Source organism: Rhincodon typus, chromosome 2 (assembly GCF_021869965.1).
Source record: "Rhincodon typus isolate 14 chromosome 2, sRhiTyp1.1, whole genome shotgun sequence".
NCBI lineage: Eukaryota > Metazoa > Chordata > Chondrichthyes > Orectolobiformes > Rhincodontidae > Rhincodon > Rhincodon typus.
Window position 1 is genome coordinate 123,027,811 of NC_063333.1, and position 22,821 is coordinate 123,050,631.

The window sequence follows — 22,821 nt, forward strand, 5'->3', positions numbered from 1 at the left end:
ATAACAAGGTGTAGAGCTGGATGAACACAGCAGGCCAAGCAGCATCAGAGGAGCAGGAAGGCTGACATTTCGGGCCTAGACCCTTCTTCAGAAATGGGGGAGGGGAAGGGGGTTCTGAAATAAATAGGGAGAGGGGGGAGGCGGACTGCAGTGGGAGAGAGATCCACTGAGGTCTTTCCGGAGGGTAACTTCTTCAAGGTAGGCATCCTTAGAAGAGGCTTCGCAGTGGGGTAGCTCTACACCTTGTTATGACACATCTTCATGTTCTGTTTAGAGATCAATGGCTGGCAGCTCTACTGAATGGCAGCCCGCCAATGGTGAGGCAGGGGTTGCTGCCAATAAACACCCATCTGAAGCTGACGATTGGACTCAAGCCAGAGTTGAGTGATGGCAGAGTGGGGTTGTGGGGTGGGGCCTCATCAGCAAAGGAAGTCACTCTCAGCAGGACTTCCACTCCTGATACATGATCCTGTAACCAGGCACTGAGTGACATTGATCAAGGTCCTCTCCTATGAGGCCACAAGGAACCCTGTGTGGGTTTGTCTGTCATACATTCTGCATGACAAGCCATCTGCCTCTCGCTGGGTTAACACTGGTGGCAGTGGGAAGTTCCCCTCAAGTGCACACTAATTGCCCACTTAAGGGCTTTCCCACCAGACATCATACGCTCACATTTGATTATGTGCCCCCTCACCCCATCACTACAGGTGAGGCGGGGGCTGGGGGCGAGGGGTGTTAAGACTTGACTTGATTTCTCTTGCATGAAATATTAAACTGAAGCACAGTCTGCCCTTTCGGATCAATGTAAAAGATTCAGTGACACTATTTGGAAAAAACAGCAAGGTGGATCCCTCTAATGACTGGGCCAGTATTTAACTCTCAATTATAACTAAAACAGATACTGGTTGTGGGACACGCTATGTGCATGTTAACTGCCAAGTTTCCTGTATTGGTCGTGATCTTCATAGAGATCAAAAATGATATCTGAACTCTGGTGACTTACTGAAAGGATCACATAGAAAAATTTCAGACTTTAAGTCGATGACTGCATTGAAAATACCAAAGAAATTCTGAAGACTAGTTTAAATCTAGTTTTAAAACAACTAAAAATCTCCTTCCATGGTTATATTTTACTCTATCACTTAAGTGGACAATTCATTTTCTAGGAACCAGTCTAAAGCTATTCTCTGTTTTTGATGGCGCATTTCCTTTTTCTATTTCCAGCTTAGTTACTTCTAATCACCAAATTGATTTTTATAGGCAGGGCTATGTTGGAGATTCTTCCTTTTAGCCAAAGGTCAGCAGATTTTTCAGTCTTATTTAAATCCCCGTGAACTTAGTCTCTTCAGTCCAAGGGCAAATTTCCACCTGCATTCTGCAGGATGAACAGTAGAAACAGTATATTTCCATCTCTCTCTCTCCCCGAGATTCTTGCAGACTGACTTGTCTCAGCCATTTTCTGTCGAATATTGGAAAATCCTGCGAGCTGACAGAACTCGTTCCACCTCAAAGCCCTTGGCATCACATGGACCTTGTACCTGGGCAGAAATGTTGATGAGCTATCCTTGAGACCTGCAACTTTCTTCCATCTTTGAAATAAATGGACAGTTTAAGCCACTACTGATTACAACCCTATCTGTTTTACTTGCAACAGCAAAACTATGACGCAAGCCAAATGAGCATTTCAACTATAAACCAAAGGCATTCATAAATTAATATACTGCAAAATTTCATTAAAAAATTTAATGAGTGCATTGTTCACATGGGTACAAGCAATCTTATAATAATGCACAGTTCCAATGCAAATATAAGCATGAGATGGTGCTTTATCATCTAATTATTTGAACATTTTCAAAACTCCTTTGTGAAAGGAGAATATAAAGGATGCTTCCACTCTCAGAGTCATAGAGATGTACAGCACAGAAACAGACCCCTCGGTCCAACTCGTCCATGCTGACCAAATATCCTCAGTAAATCTAGTCCAAATAGCCAGCATTTGGCCAATATCCCTCTCAATCTTTCCTACGCATATACACATCCACATATGCCTTTCAAATGTTGTAATTGTACCAGCCTCCACCAACTCCTCTGGCAGCTCATTCCACCCTCTACATGAAAATGTTGCCCCTTAGCTTTCTTTTAAATCTTCCGCCTTTCACCCTCTAGTTTTGGATTCCCCCAGGGTGGGGGAAAGGCCTTGTCTATTTACCCTATCCACGTCCCTCATGATTTTATAAACCTCTATAAAGTCACCCCTCAGCCTCCGATGCTCCAATGAAATAGCCCCAATCTACTCAGCCTCCCCCTACAGCTCAAACCCCCCAACCCAGCAACACCCTTGTAAATCTTCTCTGAACCCTTTCAAGTTTCCCATCATCCTTCCTTTAGCAGGGAGACCAGGACTGCACACAGTATTCCAGTAGCAGCCTAACTAATGTTCTGTACAGCCTCAACATGACCTCCCAACTCCTATACTCAATACACCAACCAATAAGGCAAGCATACCAAATGCCTTCTTCACTATCCTATCTACCTGTGACTCCACTTTCAAAGAACTATGAACCTGCACTCCAAGGTCTCTTTGCTCAGTAACTCTCCCCAGAATCTTGCCTTTCCAAAATGCAGCACCTCACATTTATCTAAATTAAACTCCATCTGCCACTCCTTAGCCAATTGGCCCATCTGTACTCTGAGGTGACCTTCTTCGTTGTCCACTACATCTCCAGTTCTGGGGTCATCTGCATACTTGCTAACCATATCTCCTACGTTCACATCCAAATCATTTAAATAAATGATGGAAAACAATGGACCCATCACCAAACTTTGTGGCACACCACTGGTCACAGGCCTCCGCCACTGCCCTCTGTCTTCTACCTTCAAGCCAGTCTTGTATCCAAATTGCTAATTCTCCCTCTATTCTGTCTGATCTAACCTTGCTAACCAGTCTACCATGAGGAACCTTATTGAATGCCTTACTGAAGTCTATGTAGATCACGTCCACTGCTTTGCCTCATCATCCTCTTAGTTATTTCTTCAAAAAACTCAATCAAGTTAGTGAGACACGATTTCCCATGCACAAAGCCATGTTGACTATCCCTAATCAGTCCTTGACTTTCCATATACATGTAAATCCTGTCCCTCAGGATTCCCTCCAACAACTTGCCCACCACCGATGTCAAGCTCACCGGTATATGGTTCCCTGGCTTTTCCTTACTGCCATTATTAAATAGTGGCACCACATTAGCCAACCTCCAGTCTTCCGGCACCTCAATGATACAAATATCTCAGCAAGGGGTCCAGCAATCACTTCCCTAGCTTCCCACAGAGTTTTAGGGTAGAACTGATCGGGTCCCGAGGATTTATCCACCTTTATACCTTTTAAGATGTCCAGCATTTCCTCCTCTGTAGTACGGACATTTTTCAAGATGTCGCTATCTATTTCCCCACGTTCTTTATCCTCCATATTTTTCTCCACAGTAAAGAATGACACAAAATACACATTTAGTATCTCCCCTATCTCCTGCAGTTCCATACATAGGTGGACTTGCTGATCTTTAAGGGATCCTGTTCTCTCCCTAGTTACCCCTTTGTTCTTAATGTATTTGTAGGATCCCTTAACACTATTCTCCTTTTTGCTATTTGCCAAAGCTATCTCATGTCCCCTTTTTGCCCTCCTGATTTCCCTCTCATGTATACTCCTACAGTCTTTATACTCTTCTAAGGATTCACTCGATCTCTGGTATCCATACCTGACATATGCTTCCTTCTTATTGTTGACCAAAACCTCAATATTTCTAGTCATCCAGCATTCCCTACACCTACCTGCCTTGCCCTTCACCCTAACAGGAACATATTGTCTCTGAACTATTATTATCTCACTTTCCATTTTCCAGCCATCACTTTACCTGCAAACGTCTGCTGCCAACCCCCACCTTGCCCCCCCCGCCCCCTCACCCGACACACACACACACACACACACACACACACACACACACACACAATCAATTTTTGAAAGTTCTTGCCTAATACCGTCATAATTGGCCTTCCTCCAATTTAGAACTTTAACTTTGAAATCAGGTCTATCCTTTTCCATTACTATTTTAAAACTCCCAACTCTCCTGATATAGACTGAAAGGTCAAGGATGAATCCTGTCAGCTCAATAGGCTCAATGGTGATTAGTTCAAACTGAAGAGGGAAAGGACCTGACAAAAGTGATTCCTCATCTGATGCTCACTAAACAGTATTGTCAGTATTACCAGGCTTCACGGTGACGTTGATAAAGCTTTCTCCATAAGCGCCTTCTCCAGACACACAGACTCTGAAAACGTATAGGCCATCTGACAGCTGAAAATAAAAATAACATTACATCAGGTAAGATCGAATTTTACAGCATAGAAAATATCGGTCAGCCCAATAGGTCTGTGATGGTATTGACACAGCTCGTAAACCTCCTTGCACCTCAGTCTATCTCACCCCATCATTGTATCCCTCAATTCCTTTCTCCCTCATTTACTAAGCTAGCTTCCCCTTAAGTCCATCAAGGCTAGCAGCTAAACCCCTCCAAATTCTCACCACTCTTAAGAAAGAATTCAACACCTTCAGATGCTAAGCACACTGTTTGCCTCTGTAATTAGTCCCACCTTTTCACTTTGCAGCCATCCATAATCCACCTGAGAACAGTAATTTCAATAAATAGTCTTTATGCATAGGCTGTTATTGCTATATTGAAGAATCAGTGAAGTGTATTAATATAAGCAGAAGTACTGCACTGAGCAAAACGTCATTAAAGTCTAAGCAGCACTATAATTGCATGCATTTAATTACTATTAGACACAGTGCTTTCAGGAGCAGGGGGTTAGACTTTCATTCTTCACCTCTTTTGAAATCCAACCCAGACTGATGGAATATTAAATTCCTTTTCTCCGCAGGTGATCAAGCTCTAATTTAAAGTGAATATGGGCAGTGAGTCTTAGCATTGCTCACAACTCTGTTTCTCACAGTAATAAGGTATTTCCCATTGGTAAGGGAAAGTTGATGCACATTCCAAATAATATACTTACAGAATTATTACAGAGCAGAAGGAGGCCATTCAGCCTATAATGTCTGTGCCAGCTCTCTGAACGAGCAATTCACATTTCCATCCCCACTCTGTTTTCTTGTAGCCCTGAAAACTTTCCTTTTCAGATAATGATGCAATTCTCTTTAGAAGGCCATGAATGAAGCAGTCTCCACCCAACGCCCAGGCAACACATTCTAGATCTGACCCACTTGGTGAATAAAAAGCTGTTCCTCACATTGCTGTTGTTTCATTTGCCAATCACAAACAATCCGTATTCCCTGGCTCTTGATCCTTCCAACGATGGGGACATTTTGTCTCCATCTCTGTCCAGACCCCTGATAATTTTGAATATTGCTTTCAAATCTACTTTCAACCTTCTCTTCTCAAAGAAGAACTACGTCAGCTTCTCCGATCTATTACATAACTAAAACTTCTCATCCCTGAAACCGTTCTTGTGAATCTTCTCTGCACCATATATAATGTCTTCACACCTTCCCTATAGTGTGGTGCCCAGACTAGGTCCATGCTCATTACAATACCACTACAAGTTTAGCTTAACTTTGTGGTTCTTTTACTCTACACCTATATGCTTAAATCCTAGGTTCCTGTATGTATTTTTAAAGGTGTTCTCTAACTGCCAGCCACCTTCAAATGATTTGAGCACACATACTCCCAAGACCCTCTGTTCCAGTATTCCCTTTAGAATTGTATTCTTTCATTTATGCTGCCTCCCCTCATTTTCCCTACTAAAATGAATCATTTCACAGTTCTCTGTATTGAATGCCATCTTTCACTTGACTATCTATCCACCAACTTGACTATACACTTTTTCAGTTTAGAATTATCTTCCTCACAGTTCACAGTACTTCCAATATTCACGTCATCTGCAAATTTTGAAACTGTGCCCGTACACCGCATAGGTGCTAACATCAATTCCTGAGGAGCCTGACCATAAACCTTCCTCCAGTCTGAAAATTAACAGTTCTCCTATTTGGCTTTCTTTTTTGTTGAATTGTTGGAAGAGAATTTTTTTATTATTATTATTCATTCACAGGATGAGGGCGTCGCTGTCTAGGCAGCATTTGTGCCCATCCCTAATTGCCCAGAGGGCAGTTAAGAGTCAACCACATTGCTGTGGGTCTGGAGTCACATGTAGACCAGACCAGGTAAGGATGGCAGTTTCCTTCCCTAAAGGACATTCCCTAAAGAAAATTATGTTAACACATCACGGGGAGATGATTTTGTAGTTGTCATACTTTGTCACGGATCCAAAATGATCTCGACATGATAATGTTATAATGGTAGTGAAAATAAACTTTCATTATTCAATTTTCATCATTTGACTTTGGTACCAGAGATGTTCATGAACTAAAAATTGTTTTTAAAATGGCAAATACTGTCCTAAAAGGATTGCTGTGATCATCTGACTAGGTTGAACCAAGCTCAAGATACCATCAGTTAATCTAGGCCAAATTCACATCATTATAAAAGGCATTATATCTCCCAGTTGATTCACACCTTTTTTTAAAGTTACAGATAGAAGGGTGTCTCTGAAGGAGTCAGCTTGGAAAAATTAATGAGTAGACTCAGCAATATGCAAAAGAACCTTAACCAACAGCTGCTTCTGAGCAGCAAAGGAGAGACAAGAAAATGGCTTTGTAAAAACTGGAAGAGCCTCTCTCTGCCTGTCGTATTGTCTCAATCTCAAACTCAGAAACTAGCCAATGAAAAGCAATTTGGAACAAGAATCCCAATTCACTGTACATTCCAGGACATCTGCAACTTCACATTTACAGAGGAAACCAGAGCACGGCTGAACACAGAATCATAGAATCCCTACAGTGTGGAAGCAAGCCTTTAGGCCCATCAAATCCACACCGACCCTCAAAAGAGCATCCCACCCAAACCCATCCCATCTAGCCAGCACATCCCTGGACACTCTGGGCATGGCTAATCCACCTAAGCTGCACATCTTTGGACTGTGGGTGGAAACCAGAGCACCCGGAGGAAACCCACACAGACACGGGGAGAATGTGTAAATGCCACACAGACAGTCACCCGAGGCTAGAATTGAACCCAGGTCCCTGGTGCTGTGAGGCAGCAGTGCTAACCACTGAGCCTCCGTGCCACCTGTATAGTTGGACTTGGGTATTCTCCTGTTCGTAATACAGAGGTTCTGAAAGAAACCAAAGCTGTGACTGCCTTTGCTTCCCTGTCTGTATCAACTATCCCTCACATCTCTCTTTCTTTTTAAGCCCAACCTGCATCTGAATGTATGTTTATTGTGGTGTTTTATAATATTTTTGGGGTAATAAAACATCACAATCTTTCACTTAAGAAAACCATGCAATTTGCTCCTTCATTTTTGATATGTTTAATTGATGTATGATATCTATACATGATAAAAGAAAGAACAACAATGCAAGTATTTATTGCAACAGACTGAAAGGAATATAAAAAAAAAGAGGGAAGTTGTGACCCTCTCCTCACCTGGTCATAACAGTAAATGCTTCTGAACAATGAAAATCAAAAACATTTTAATAGGAAAGCTTTGCTCAATAAAAGCCATTAAACTCTAATTGGCCTAAACTTCTACTTTGTGGACTTAGAAGCACATAGGTTTCCATTAACAGAAAGATGAATCATGTATTCCATCCAAGTGGTGTTTCATTTGTCCACTTCATACTTCTTGTTTAAATACTTATTATGGAATTTGCACTGGTCTCAGTAAACACAATTGACTTGAGAATCAAATTATGTTAAATGAATGACAAGGCAGCAATTATGATTAACTTCTTAAGCAATCAAATATATTGCCTGGTTGCCTATGCTAACATTCAGAATTCATTCTTTTCTACTGTTCTACTTTTGGAGAATTTAGAGCCGAAAAATAAAAATTAATTAGATATGACTACCAATCATATCACATTCTTATTAAATGTCCTATATGTCTCAACTTGTGACCAACAAGTTTTTTTTTTAAACCACAGTAGTCATTACTGCTCTGTATAGGATATGGCCACCACTTTACAGAAGTGCACCACATTACATACTCTCAGTTATGCTGGAAAAACTAGTAAGCAAGAAAAAAATACTGAGGGAACCTTTCATGGAGAACATTTAGAATCTTCTGGAGGACGATGTACATCCACCTGCAAGTTCCCCTCCAAGCCACTCACCATCCTGACTTTGAAATACATCGCTGTTCCTTCACTGCTGGGTTAAAATCCTGGGAGTACCTCCCCAGCAGTATTGTGGGTCCTAACTACAGTGCAAGGAGAGTAGCACTATGAGAAGGCAGCTCACCATCAGCTTTTCGAAGGGTAATTAGGGACAGGCAATAAATGCTGGCACAGTCAGCGACGCCCACGTCCTTTGAGTAAATTTTTAAAAAAGCACTGGCAGAGAGTTTAGCGCTGCTAATACAATCACTGTGTATGTGGAGCCAGAAGTCAGCCCTGATCCAATCATATCCGTGTCTGCAGATGCACATGCACTGAAGCCCAAGGAATCTTCACTACACTCAGCTCTGCTTGATGCCCCGCTTTCATGTTCCCTTGTTCAATCAGTGTCCTCCACATCGTTTTCCTCTCCCCACTCACTACCCCACTTGCCACCCTTCCTGTTCACTTAGCACTAGAACCCCTCCTGTCTTTTTCTTGTTTACCCCCTTGTTCCTGGGTAATGTGAACTGTTCTTTGTTGTAGGCACCTTGCTGTGACTTTTGCTGGTAGTAATATCACAGGCACTGCAACTGTATGGGCTGTGAGTGAGTTCTCTGCAGTTGAAGTGGCAATAAATTTGGCTTTCTGAGAACCACTTACAAAGCTCCCAACCAGCCAGAATGAATGAACGAACAGAAATGTATTGCTCTTGTATTGAGAGCTACTCAACTGAATGTCAACATGTCTGCCAACAATCCCTTGATCAATCAGCACAATCACAGAAAATCTTTAAGCTTGATTTTACAACAGCCCTGTCTCTCTCTTCATACGTTTGCATGCAATAGGAGAGGGAGGGATAGGAAACACTTTAATGGGAATTAGGTCCCTTTGAAACTGAATTTTTCTAGTATTTCCTGACCAGCATGAAACCTCGTGTAACATCTGCTACAGCAGTTATTTTCTTTCCCTAAGCATAAACGATTTCTCATCAAAAAAGGACAAAAGGATGATGACATAAAGACCACCAAGGACATCAAGTTCCATAATTGACACCAAAGCACTACATGGCAATCATATTTGCCCAATAATCATTGGGCTATTTGAGAAAATAAAAGTTTTGTTCCAAAAAAATGTGAACTAACTTACAGATGTAGGTATGAAAAGGGGACACTCGAACGGTGAGGACTCAACCTATGCTCACTGGATCAAAAGGATTCAGACAAGTGATTGACAGAGGTCAGATTGCCTGCCTCAAATCCAGGATATATCAACAACAAGTGCTCAGAGTCAGAGGGAGATTTTGTATGATTAGGGCTTCATCTTTTTCAGGGAGCTGGCTGCTGCCAGTGGAAGGTGGACCAGAAGAGATTGAGTGAAAACCTAGAGAAGAATTTCCTAACACTTCAGCTAGAAAGCAGGATGCTGCCTTCACAACTTTAAAGAGATCGAGACACTCTGTGCCAACTGCCTGTGCATCCTCTGATGTCAGCAAACCATCCTCAACAGTCACAAGTTGTACACTTCTCGTGTCTAACTAATGTATTATATCTAAACTGCTGTTTCTTAACAAACTTTATAATCTGAATAATCTTTACACATGGTTGACTGCCAATCTAAAGTACCTGTGGTCCCAAACTCCTAAAATCTAGCAAAGAATAATTGAAGGCCTGAATTGCAGTCTTAAGACTGGCTCACACGTTATAAAAGGGGAGCCGAATCCATTACAATGTGGGCTTCAGAAATTGCAGTGAATTCGCAATGGACCAATTTTTCTGGAAGGTCCCTGCTGAAACACAAATATAGTTTTCACTTTCATAGTTGGTACTTACTCCATTTTTTTTAAAATTTGAATTGATTTTCTCCCTTTACCTGAGATAGCTTCAGTGTTGGAGAGTCCTTGCCTTCCATTACACCCTCAAAGTCCACAGGATGGCTCACAAGATTCCACTGATAACTGTAAGGTGATTCTGAAGGAAGAAAAGCATCAATATGAAGCACAGAGCAGATAAGCAAATATCAGTATGCTCAAAAATCGAAATCCTTTGTGCCTACCTGGAGTTAGCTTTCCCACCAGATTGCTGCTTTGAGATATAATCATTGGTGGCATGTGAAGGGACTTAAAGCATCCCATCAATATTTATCCTTTAACCAACATCACTAAACCAGATTATATGGTCATTATCACACTTCAATTTGTGACATCTTACTGTGCGCAAATTGGATGCTACTTTTCCCAAATTAAAGCACTTGTACTTGATTGGTAGTAAAGTCAGGATATCCTAAGGTCATGTTTGAGGCTATATAAAGATAAGGTTTTTTATAATATTAAGAGGCAAAGTCTTGGACACAAGGAGGAACTGCTTATGTAGGAGTTTGACAGAGCTTCATACTGTCAACCTGTAGGCAGAAAGCAAGCCACTTTCAAGTCACAGAGGCAAAAGAATGACCATTACGCTGGAGAGACATTCCTGAAGGCGTAAGAGGAGGAGGCAAATGTTGAGCAAAGGAAAACTAACTCACCCTGAGGGAAAAATCAGTTAAAATAAAAATTATTTTTGGAAATGATCATACTGGAATTCCATTTTGAAGTAATCACATCAAGTGGGACCAATATATAACATCTCAAAATTTTGCTGATTTTTCCTTCTGGGCAATTAATCTTAAGGCTTTTGATTTGAGGACAATCATTCCACTTCAGATACGCAAACCTGACGGCTAGTCATTTATTTAGAGGGGAAGAAAGGATAATAGATATAACTACAAGTACAATTAGCCCAGCTACGAGCAACTTTTGGTTTGCTAAACTAATCATCACAATGAGAAATAATAACTTAGAAGCATAGGAACAGAAGTGGGCCATTTAGCTCCTCAAGTCTCCCTGACATTCAGTGAGATCATGGTTAATCTAACTCCAAAAACTCTCCCTTTTACCCACATTTCTGATTACTTATTTAAAATAAATTTAAAATAAGTATCTGTTCTGGTATCAACTGCCATTTGTGGAATAGAGTTCCTAACTTCCATCACTCTTTGAACGTAAAAACATTTCCTAATTTCACAACTCAGATCCATGGCTTTAATTTTCACGCTACTTCCTAAACACCTGAACCAGTGTTTTTTTTAAGTAAGTACAGTTCTTGTCCACTAGAGCAGCGGTCATCAAATGAGCATTCGTGGGGAAGGCATAATTTAGTCCTTTATTGCAAACTCCCGCTCACTCCCTATTCTGGCTCACACCATGGGTGTGCTTCCCCACTATTCCTACTCCACCTCTGTTCCCAGAGTACCACCTCGCTGTTCTACTCTTCCTGGATCCCTTCCAAGGATGGACAGACTTTGCAGTGAACAGCAGGCACACCCATCAAGTTGATATCTGTAAGTAAATATCTATCTCCTTAAAAGCTTTATTAAAACATTATATTCAACACTCTCATGTTATACAGCATTATAATTTAGTTTGAGGAAGTAGATGTGATTATGAAAAGAGATCATTCAAACAAGGAGGTTGGAGAACCACCACTTTAGGGAGATAAAATGGTACTTTTTAACGTTAATATTTTTATTTGAACATGTCCCACTGATAAGTTGATTTACTCATCAACAGATTTGTCTGACTTCCTGTCCTCAGACTTAGTTTCATGTTATTGAAAAACATCAGCTTTATATAAAATAGAATCTTAGCAGCGGTTTTGCATTCCTCCCTTCCAAACACGACACTGAACTCGATCATTTCATGAGTGATATTTCATAAATATTCATGCATCTTTGGGCTATAAACTAAATCTGGCTCATTACTCACTATTAAATCCATTGTGGTTTGTCCCTTTGTTAGTTTGAGGTTATACTGTGGCAAAAAAAACTCTCCTGAATGCACAAACATTCTTTTTTCCCCAAGTTGCTGCTGACGGTTAATCTGTTGATCCCAACCTAATTCTGGGATTTAACAGGCCCATAGATTAGCTGGAAAGCTGGGGGAAACCGGTCTCCATCAGTCACAGCCCCGAATGAATTTTACATCAGCCAGACAATTAATTGCCTGCAGTAATGGTTCCCTCCCCTCTATGATCCCCCCACCCCACTGGACTCCCAGAGTCATCAGCCACTCATTGCATCAGTCTTTATCAAACACTTGTCCAATTTCGGGATTCATACACTCTGCTGTTAACAGGGGCTCTATTTGGTCTTAAATCCTTTTTATTATTCATATCTATTAAGTTTTGACTGAACACTTCTTTCTTAATATATCCTCTCCTACTCTCAAAATGATTTGACTTTTAATCCCAAAAGATCCCTTTTATCAGTTTCCTGATCTTTCCTGGATTTGGAACAAGGAACAAAAGTAGGCCACTCAGCCCTTCAAGCCTATTCCATCATTCAATACGATCATGGCCGATCTGATTTTAACCTCAACTCCACACTCCTGCATACCCCCAGAAAATCTTTTATTCCCTTGGTAATCAAGAATCTATCTACTCAGGCCTTAAAAATATTTAAAGATCCTGCATCCAGTGTCTTTTGAGGAAGGGAATTCCAAAGACTCAACTTTCTGAGGCTCTTTTTTTCCCATTTCTTGTTAAATGGGCAAATCCTTATTTTTAAACTATGGCCCCTCATTCTAGATTCCCCCACAACCCCACAATAGGAAACATCTTTTCCACATCCAGCCAGTCAAGGCCCCTCAGGTGACCAGTACTGTACAGAATACTCAAGATGTGGTCTCACTAATACCCTGTACAACTGAAGCATAACCTCCTTAATCTTGCATTTGATTCCCCTCACAATGCAACATAACATTCTATTAGCTTTCCAGATCATTTGCTGTATCTGCATACTAAGCTGCTGCAATTCATGCACTAGGACACAAAATCTCTCTGCATCTTAGAACTCTGGAACCTATATAACTTCCATTCCCATCCCTTATCCTTCAGCAATCCAATTCAGCCATGTCTACATATCATATCCTGTGAGCTAAATTCTGTAATTCAGTTAATTTGTTCCTTTGTTAAAGGACACTTATTTGGTTCTAATCTGTCCTGCTCTAATGTAACTGTTTTCAATTTTTTTAAACTTCTTTCTCCTGACTTAATTACTTTAAACTTCTAGTTTTGCCTTTACTTGCAGTGCTTAAAACACAAATTCTAACTCTTATGCTACATCCTTCCTTCTATTATTATTCACACCCCCTCTTTTATTTGTACCCTATTGCCTGCCACTGTCCAATTCCCCCACTACGATATCCCCATCCCCGACATTTACTGATGTCATCCTTTGTGCTGGTCTAAATGTAATTATATTCTCCCTCCTCCTTAAGCATATCATCAAGATTTGACAATCAGACTGGCTTTATTTTTGGCGTCTGGTTGACATCATTTATTGGTAAGAACTGATATCACATCTAACTTGTTTGTTTGTTTTATTCAATTTACTGACAGATTACCGATAGCATTAAAAAAGACCCTGTGCACATACTAACAGAAAACAATCTGGATCATTAGAATGAAGATGTCTTTTGCTGTAAAAACACGAACTAACCTCACTACCTTCAATCAGGTAACAGAATTAAACTCTCCAGGCAGGACTTAGCAATGAACGTGTGCTATAGACAGATGTCAGAATTTTTCAGATCATCATCTGAAAACTGCAAAGTTTACACGAAACCTCAACATAACCTTACAGGCAAACACAATGAATTAGTTACAACAATATTTTAATAATGGATAAACATGTAGAAGTACGCATGTTGTGTTTTCAATTTCATAATGCTCCATGAAGGAGATAGATGTATTCCAAAATCATCCACTGATATTTCTATAATGCTAGTGTGCACAGCAGGTTAGGAACTAAGACTGTCCGAGTTCAGTGCAATAACTGTTTTAGTGGTAAAAAATAGTTTTTAAAAAGTATGATTATTAACTTTAGTTCAAAACTACCTTTATGGACTTCAAAGCAATGCAAACTCTGACATTATGCATTTTGTTGCTTTCGACATAGTGCCGATGCATTGTCCAAACATTTCCTGGATCCACAGGATACTGATGCTGAAGGGGTGCTTTGTTAAGGCTGGTGAAAGGCTTAGAACCAGTGGAGGGGATGTTTGACTCCTGCTGAACCTAACCTAGGAATGCTGATGCTTGGCAATCAGAGAACTAATATTTGCCTAAAATAATGTAAACCACTCAAGGAAATTAGTTAATTAGTGATTCAGTAACATTCTGTTGACTGGTCAACACCTACATAGGACTATATGGAATCCATGCACAGAAACAACCAGTCCCCCACAAGCCATTCAAGTCTCCTCCCATCTTTCTTCATCCAAATTGATCAATGTAACCCTGTATGCCTTTTTCCTTTATATGCTTGCCTAGTTGCCATGAAATACATCCACAGTATTCACTACAACCATTCCCCGCAATAGTGAGTTCTATATTCCCATCACTCTTTAGTTTACGATATTCTTTTGAATTCCCTATTGAATTTTTTGGTGACTATCCATTCTATCAAAGTTTTTCTTAATTTTAAAGATCATAAATATGTAACCACCACCATCCCTTGAAAGATGGTACCAACTACAATGCAGCACTCCTTCACTACTACATCAGGAGCATCAGCAGAGATTACATGCTCAGATCTTTGGAGTGGGATTTGAAACCACAAACTTCAAACTTAGAGATGAGAATATGACCACTGTGTCACTGTCAATAAAGTGATGTATCAAGCCCTGTGATTGGTAGGCAACCAAACCAATTTGAAGGTAAGATGGTGACAAAGTGGTAATTTCACAGCCTGGTAAGCCAGAGGTCCAGGCTGTCGCTTTAAGGATATGGGTTCAATTCCCACCATGACAGATAGCAGAATTTAAATTCAATTCGAGAAAATCAGAAATGAAATGGAACTGTCAGTCATGAAGACTATGACAACTATCACTCATTCACTCATGTCCTCTCAGGAAGGAAACGTGCCATCCTTACCTGGTCCGGCTTCCATGTGACTCCAGACCTACAGCAATGCAGTTGACTCTGAACTGTCCTTTGAAATGGCTGACCAAACCACTCAGTTCAAGGATACTTAAGGATGGGCAACAAATGCAGACCTTGACATTGACACCCACACCCAATGAAAATAATTTCCAAAAACCATGCCACTTTGTGATCAGCTGAAGTTGAGATATGCAGGTTGCCTCGATGCACATCTCTAAAACTTGGTAACAAAGTGAACAGCGAGGTAATGCAACCCAATTTCTGGACAGGTAGGAAATACAAGGCTTTTAACAGTCCCCACACATACTTCATTCAGCAGTTTTCTTGTTTGTTGGTTCAGCAGTACTTCTGCATTGGTTCACAGCACCATTCAGACTTCAGAGGGCCTGAAATTTATGACTCTCAAAGCCTTTCAACCATACTATGTTCAATGCAGAAATTGCAAGTTGAAATCTTGCTCTCAGTACTTGCAGCATGAAAATTCTGACCTTAAATATTAATTAGGAATGAAAATATCAATAGCTTTGTTGCATGTATATATGGTATAATTTTTTTTGTGAGGTGAAATCATAATTTTGAATAGTTGCATCAAAATGATCTGGCAGTAAGGAACTTGAAGTGCTTCAGCAGAAAGGTTAACTGGCCAGACACCTGTGATAATGCGCAACACTGCAGGCTTAAGCAGAAATCTAGAATGCCACTTAGCGCAGCTCTGCAGGAGTGCTATACTATGAGGGTGGCATATTTCGGATGAAACCTTCAACAGTGGATAAAATGTTAAACATCTCCAAGGTAGAATTAAAATATTAACATGTTATTTGCAAAGAAGAGCAGAAGAAGCCTGTCACTAGCTGGCCCCCACCAGAACAATGTGCCTCTTTGATACTGTGCAAAGATCTGTTTGCAAATGCAGTGAATGATTATATTTTAATGTAAGCCTCACCTGCAGATGGTGCAGGAACCACAAAAGTATTGAGTTCCACCGAATTTTTGGGTTGCGTGATCACTATGTTACTTCCAGCGGATACAACAAGCTCCTTCACTGTGGGGAAAAAGAGAGAAATAAAGAATACTAACATATTCAATAAAAGCAACAATAAAAGGTTCAGTCAACAACACTTTATATATTTAACGCAGTTCTGCTCTCTCAAGATAACAGTTGTGAATCAGTGAATAATAAATTCTGTAGCATATGGGATAATTCTTCAGCTACCTACATTGGGACCAATTTTTAAAATCACATTGAAAGATAACCTGGCTTCAGCATTATAAAACATTCACTTAAATACCACCTTTCAAGACCTCATGATGTCCAACATGCTCTACAGCAAACAAAGAACTTTTGAAATGAAGTAGCAGATGTAATTTTGGAAGCATGCGGCCAATACATGTACAGAAAGATCCCACTAACAGTAACATGATCATGCACAGAAACTTTGATTTATTGATGTAGGTTAAGAGAAAGATGTTGGCTAAGACACTGCTGTTTTCCAAAATAACTCTATGTGCTTCATGAGAATGGCTGTGAAAAAAAATGCTTGATGAGTGAAGTTTGCACTTGTGTATATAAAAATAAATAAACATACCAACAACTAACCAGCTAAAACTCAGGGTTCAGGTAAAGGCATCTTTTAATTTTAAGCTTCATCAGTAAAAAATATAGAACAAAGTTTATGTATAGAAGTATTTGTAATGGGAACATCCTAAGGCCAGTTTTAAAATCATGAATATTGCAAATCTCTGAATGGTAAAAATACATAAAATTGTTTGGGACGGGTTGTGAGAAGTGCTATATGGAGTCTCTTTCTTTATAAAACAATGAATTACTGCCAATAATTTAAAGCCTTCACAATGGTTCAATATAGCCAGGGAGACACTTTGAACAATCTAACCTGTCTATACAATGTCAGTCTCTGGATTTTATCTGTGCTGGAACAGAAAGCTTTATGAATGCTACACATCAACACTCAACACTTTAATATTCCATTTGCCTTGCAAATCACTATGATGATGTTGTGTCTGATTTTCCTAAGCCAGTCAACTTTTGTAGTCATTGAAAAAATAAATGTTGAGGGATTTTATTCCATAGTATTAATAGGAAATATTTTATTTTCATTATTAATGACCTTGCAGCATTTTAAAAATGCACACTTTTGAAACAAATGACTTCTGAAAAAATGATAGGATTAATGATTTTTTTACAAAAATAGTCTATATTCAGTTATTTATTAAAAGACACATTTTATACTGATCGGTGAAACCTTGGTTAATTTATTTTGCACGAATAATTTGATACAGTTCATAGCTTTGGGAAATGGCACAGTTTTCCTGTAACAGACATGAATGCAATATCCTCTTGTTCTGTGCTGAACTTTCTAATGCTAACACACTATATCTAATTTTTACAAATTAAATTTTTTTGTCACCACAGTGCTAATATTGGCTATATACACTTGGTAAACAAGTGCAGACAGCTATTAACAATACTAAGATCAGTAAGCTCTCTGCAAACGTAAACACATTTGTTGGTTCTACAGCAGTATGAAAATGAACATCAGGTTTCAGAAGACTGAAAGCTCAACGAAGCACCTGTATTCTTCGTAACTCTTCTTAGTCACCTTAGGACATGGTTGGTAACACCCTCAAGGGATACAGGTTTGCACAATGGCATCTGAAGTTCAGGTGCAGAGGTCAGCACTGTCATTTGCTGATTGATTTAATCACAAGCTGATGGAGCACTCTGAGAATGCACACTCAAGATCACATGTAGCTCCCAAGCAAAAGCATCAACGCTCCAAAACTTGCCCCATAATTTTCTAGCATCATAGCATGTGTTATATACCCAGAACAGAAGTCACTTGTGTACACACATAAATCGGTCTCCTAAAAGTAACTACAAATGTAGGTTGGCTTATACAGATAGAAATAACGCAGACTTTTAAGAAAGATATGGCAATAATCATGGGTGATTTTAATCTACATATAAAGTGGATGAATCAGATTATCAGTTAGCCTGGAAAATGCACTCACTGACTGTTTTCAATATAGTTGCTTGGGAGCAGCACCGACAGTCAGCCAGAGGACAGATTATTCTAGGTCTGGTAATTTGCAAAGAGACAAGATGAATAAATAACCTCATTGTGAAAGGAGTCTTTAAGTAGGAGTGATCATAACATAATTGAATTTCACATTCAGTTTGAAAGAGAGAAGAGGAGAACCATGATTAGTATTTTACAATTTAATAAAGGCAATTACAAATGTTTGAAGACAGAGCTAACCAAAGTGAACTGGGAAATTAGATTAAGGGGTGGATAAACAGAGGTGCAGTGACATACATTGAAGCGGATATTTCAAAACACCCAAAGATAAATTTCAGTGAGAAAGAAAGATTCCACTGAAAATCACACTGAAAGATAACCTGTATCATCTGTGGCTAACTAAGGAATTTCAATATAGTATCAAATTGAAAGAAAGAAGTCAAGAGTTCTTCAAAGATTAGTTTCAGGTTAGGAGCTTGGCCAGACTTTAAAAAGCAGCAAGGAATGAAAAAATGGGACAGAAATTAAGGTATCAGAGAAAACTAACTATAAAGATAAAAAGAATGAAGTAAGGATATCTACAAGCACTTGAAAGGGAATAGAGTAATAAAAATAACCATAGGTCCTTTAGAGACAGAATCTGTGGAATTAATAGTGGGAAGTAATGAAATGACAACACCATTGAGTAGATATTTGGTGTCTGCCTTCACTGTAAAGACAAATATAACATCCCAGAAACAGTTACAAATCAAGAGGTGAAAGGAGGGTGAAGAACTTAAACCAATGACAATCACCAGGGAAAGGCTATTGAGAAAGCTATTTGAAATAAAGGCTGACAATTCCCAGGTCCTGATGCACTTCAATCTAGGGTCTTAAAGGGAGTGGATACTGAGATAATAGATGCATTAATTTTAATTTTCTAAAATTCCCAGATTTAGGAAAGATCCCGTCAGTTTGAAAAATAGAATCTATCACTCTTCCATTCAAAAAAAGGAGGGAGACGGAAAGAAGGAAATCACAAGGCAGTTACCCTAACATCTCTGAGAGAAAAATGCTAGAATCCGTTATTAAGGAGATTACAGAAGGACATTTAGGATGTCCCAATGCAATCAGGTAGAATCAACCTGGTTTTTCGAAAGGGAAATCATGCCCGACTAATTTATTAGAGCTCTTTGTGAAGTAATGCATCCAAATTTGCTGATAATACAAAGAAAAATGTGGCAAACAGAGTTTGAAGTAGGAAAGTATGAAGCAAAAGGCAGACTATTATATAAATAGACAGAGACTCCAAAAAGTGAAGTGCAGTGGGATCGGAGTGTTTTTGACATGAAACACAAAAAGTTAGCATTCAGGTACAGCCAGTAATTAAGGCAGTAAAAGCACTGCCTTTCCACTCTTCTCCCTCCTCTCCTGTACAGCTGGGCCCATCCATGGTACCATGGGCTTAGCTCTTACTGCAATCTTCCAAGGATCCATCACCCTCACTGATTTCCAGAACAGAAAACCACTTAATAATTAGGGTATCTGGATACTGCTGCATTAACTGCCTCATTCTCTTGCACTGCCTGACTGCCATTCACTCCCTATCTCCCTGCTTTCCCCAAATTTGTGGTGTGGTTACCTGTCCAAATGTGCTATCCACATAGTTCTCTGTGATGCAGATGCACCTCACTGCAGCTTGAGCTATGATACCTAGAGCTCAAGCTTGTACAGTTGGCGACACTTCCTGCACATGGGTTTACCTGGGTCATGAGACATGTTCACAACTCCCCATATACCAAGGATGGACTTCCCACTTGGCTGAACTGTCCTGCCTTTGCTTAACCTTAAACTTAGAAGTTAGGTTTCCTTACTTTAATTGACTTTAAGTAGAAAGTGAAACTTCTTTGGCCTCATCACAATAAACTCCCTCTCTTGTGCCTATATATTCTTGCTTTCCTTAGGATTTTCAAAACTACTGGAGTTGAAACACAGTCCCAACAGCAGCTGCTTAACAAACAACTAACTCACGGCTTCCCTGTGATATCAGTCTTAGACTTTTTTCTCAAACTCAGTTGAGCAACCCCGGAACGTGCTCCTTCACAGGTCTGACTCCTCTCGCCCCAGAAGGTAAGACAGTCAACAGTCTATGGAAATCCCTTTCCCAGAGAACAGCGCAGCAGGATCATTGAATACTCTAAAGACAGAATTAAGAGATTTTTGATTGACAAAAGAGTCAAAGGGTCTGGTAAATAGAGAGGAAAGTAGAGTTGAGGCCACAGTCAGATACGAATCCTGAAGCTACCCCAAGGACATCTTCCTTCCTGGGATTGGCAATGAGGCGGCTTCTTGGGGCAGCTTTGGGATTCTGCAGAGTGTTGCAGCCTGAGATTCCAGTGGCCCAGCATGGATGGCCTGCTGTAGCGGCAGTTTCCGGCCCAGTATTCCAGTGGACCAGCAAGGCCGTCTTGCAGTGGTACTGTCTTTTTCTAGAACCCAGTAGCTGTGAATTGAACTAAGTCGGACTTTGTCTTAATGTTTTTTTAATCTATGCATTCTGTTATTAATATAGGTGCCATGGTATGGCGCCTTAAACACTTTTAATTGTATTTTGCTTTTGTAAAAAAAAAGTGACAATAAATGACTATTCTATTCTATCGACTATAACCATCGAATAGCAGAGAAGGCTCAAGGAATTTTTTAAAAATGCAAAAGTTGTGGAGAAACTCAGCAGGTCTGGCAGTACCCATGAAGTGAAAACAGAGTTAATTTTTTCAAGTTTAGTGACCCTTTTCACTAAGGATATAAGCAGTGAGCTGAAGCTGCCAGGCCTCTAACCTTGGACAGCAGTCCCCCATTTCTCATGGCACACTCCATATCTGCATCTCTCTTCCACAGCAGCTGGCATCAAACATGCACCAGCCTCACCACATCATCATGGCACATCTGAGTCACTTAGAATAAATAATCTACTTCAATGCTACACTTTGGAACACACCAACACCTTTTTTTAAATTGCAATGCTGCTGACAGGCTGCTTTGTACGTAAGGACAGGGACACACTTCATTCATTGCAGCAGACTGCATCTCAGGGCTCTTCATTTGTTTTCTTAGTGCATATTCACTTTGTGCCTACTTTATGGCATCTCTGCCTTGCCTTGCCTTTTGTGCTTTGCTGCCTCATTCAGAACTTATAGCTTCACAATACTTCTGTCTTGTCTTGCTTTTTAGTGCAGACCCAAAGCCAGCAATGGTTGCCAGCAATGATCAGCCAAAGAGGTGGACATGTTGCTGTGCACCACTGTACAATGTCAAAGTCACATCTGCTGCATGTGTCAGCAGCTTATCTACCCAACACAATGGCATGCACTTCGACTAAATGACCATGTCTCAAAGTCCAAAAGGAGTAGCCCCTTAGTCATGTCAAAGTGGACAGTCATCAGGCAGTGGGTACTGGTACAGTAAGTGAACGGCATTGTAAGGTGGCAGGGGGTCATCAGTGATCACCACCATCCTAGCTTCAATGGGAGGACGGTGGATAATAATGTTAGGCAATATCTAATCTTTATGCTTGGACTTGGTGATAAAGTTGGGAGATGAACAGTTCAATAGAAGAGTTGTGTAGGAACATGGGGAACGTAACGGCATTGAAAGGGAGGCCGAGGCAGAAAGGAACATGAAGGCTTGGGGGATCAGCTAGATTGAGGGGCTGTGATCCATTCTGTGAAGCACTACCTGTGCTGCCTACCAGCCTCATCAAATTTTAAGTGTGCGATCAAAATGAAAGATGGTCACCACCACGCCCAAAGTGAGCAAAGTGCTTTCTTTTCCTCTGGAGGAGCAGGCTCTACCTGTGTGCAATGTGAAGTTCTTCAAGGAGCAATATAATTAAAGAGATACTCGAACAATACAAGTTAAAGACTTTTGTTATCACATAATTCTGAATGTGAACTTCATGCATTGACCAACTGTGTTAAGTAAAGAAATACGCTTGGCCATATCACTCAACATTGTAAATTTATCCTAGAAATGGCTGTGAAACATAAGTAATGTGAGGTGAGCTGGAAAGATTCACCCTAGTTGAAAACATCATAATCATCTTCCAAGGTTCCACAGCCTGCACAAGGTGCAGGAGCTGCTCACTTCACACCTTGAACTTTAAAATATCCATGCCATTACCTTATAATATTTATTGGGTAATGTGGAGGTTGGAGGTGGAGGTGGAGGTTCTCATTATTGCTGCTACATACACAATCTCCAACAGTATCTGCACCAAATGGTTTATACAGCATATATCAGAGCCAGATCAACAACGTGCAAGGTCCAAGCTGAGGCGGTCTATTGGCCTCATTGTCAAAGGCCTCTCTGTCTCACTGTTTTGAAGACATTGTCAAAATGTTATGTGTGTGTGCGCCATGACTGCTGAATGACTGCACTACTGGGGACCTGCTTTGTTTCTGAAATTGCCCCCATAGGTTCAGTGGAATTGTCCTCAATAGACCAGCTGTAAAAGCTGTAGTTGACTCTGTAGATGCTGCATTGAGGACCACTATGCCAACGGATGAGAAACATGTGCATCTGGATGCCCAGGATAAGCATCAGC

General features: G+C 40.2%; 1 protein-coding gene across 1 annotated transcript in view; it reads right to left on the reverse strand.

Moving 5' to 3' along the window:
- The window catches only part of LOC109923761 (dyslexia-associated protein KIAA0319-like), a 104,874-nt gene that overhangs the window by 43,252 nt on the left and 38,801 nt on the right, over window positions 1-22,821 (reverse strand). The window contains exons 6-8 of the mRNA XM_048613041.1: window positions 16,145-16,243; window positions 10,094-10,191; window positions 4,258-4,345 (exon numbers count right to left, since the gene is read on the reverse strand). Of these exons, the coding sequence (XP_048468998.1) occupies window positions 4,258-4,345; window positions 10,094-10,191; window positions 16,145-16,243 (285 nt within the window). The remainder of the gene's footprint in view (window positions 1-4,257; window positions 4,346-10,093; window positions 10,192-16,144; window positions 16,244-22,821) is intronic.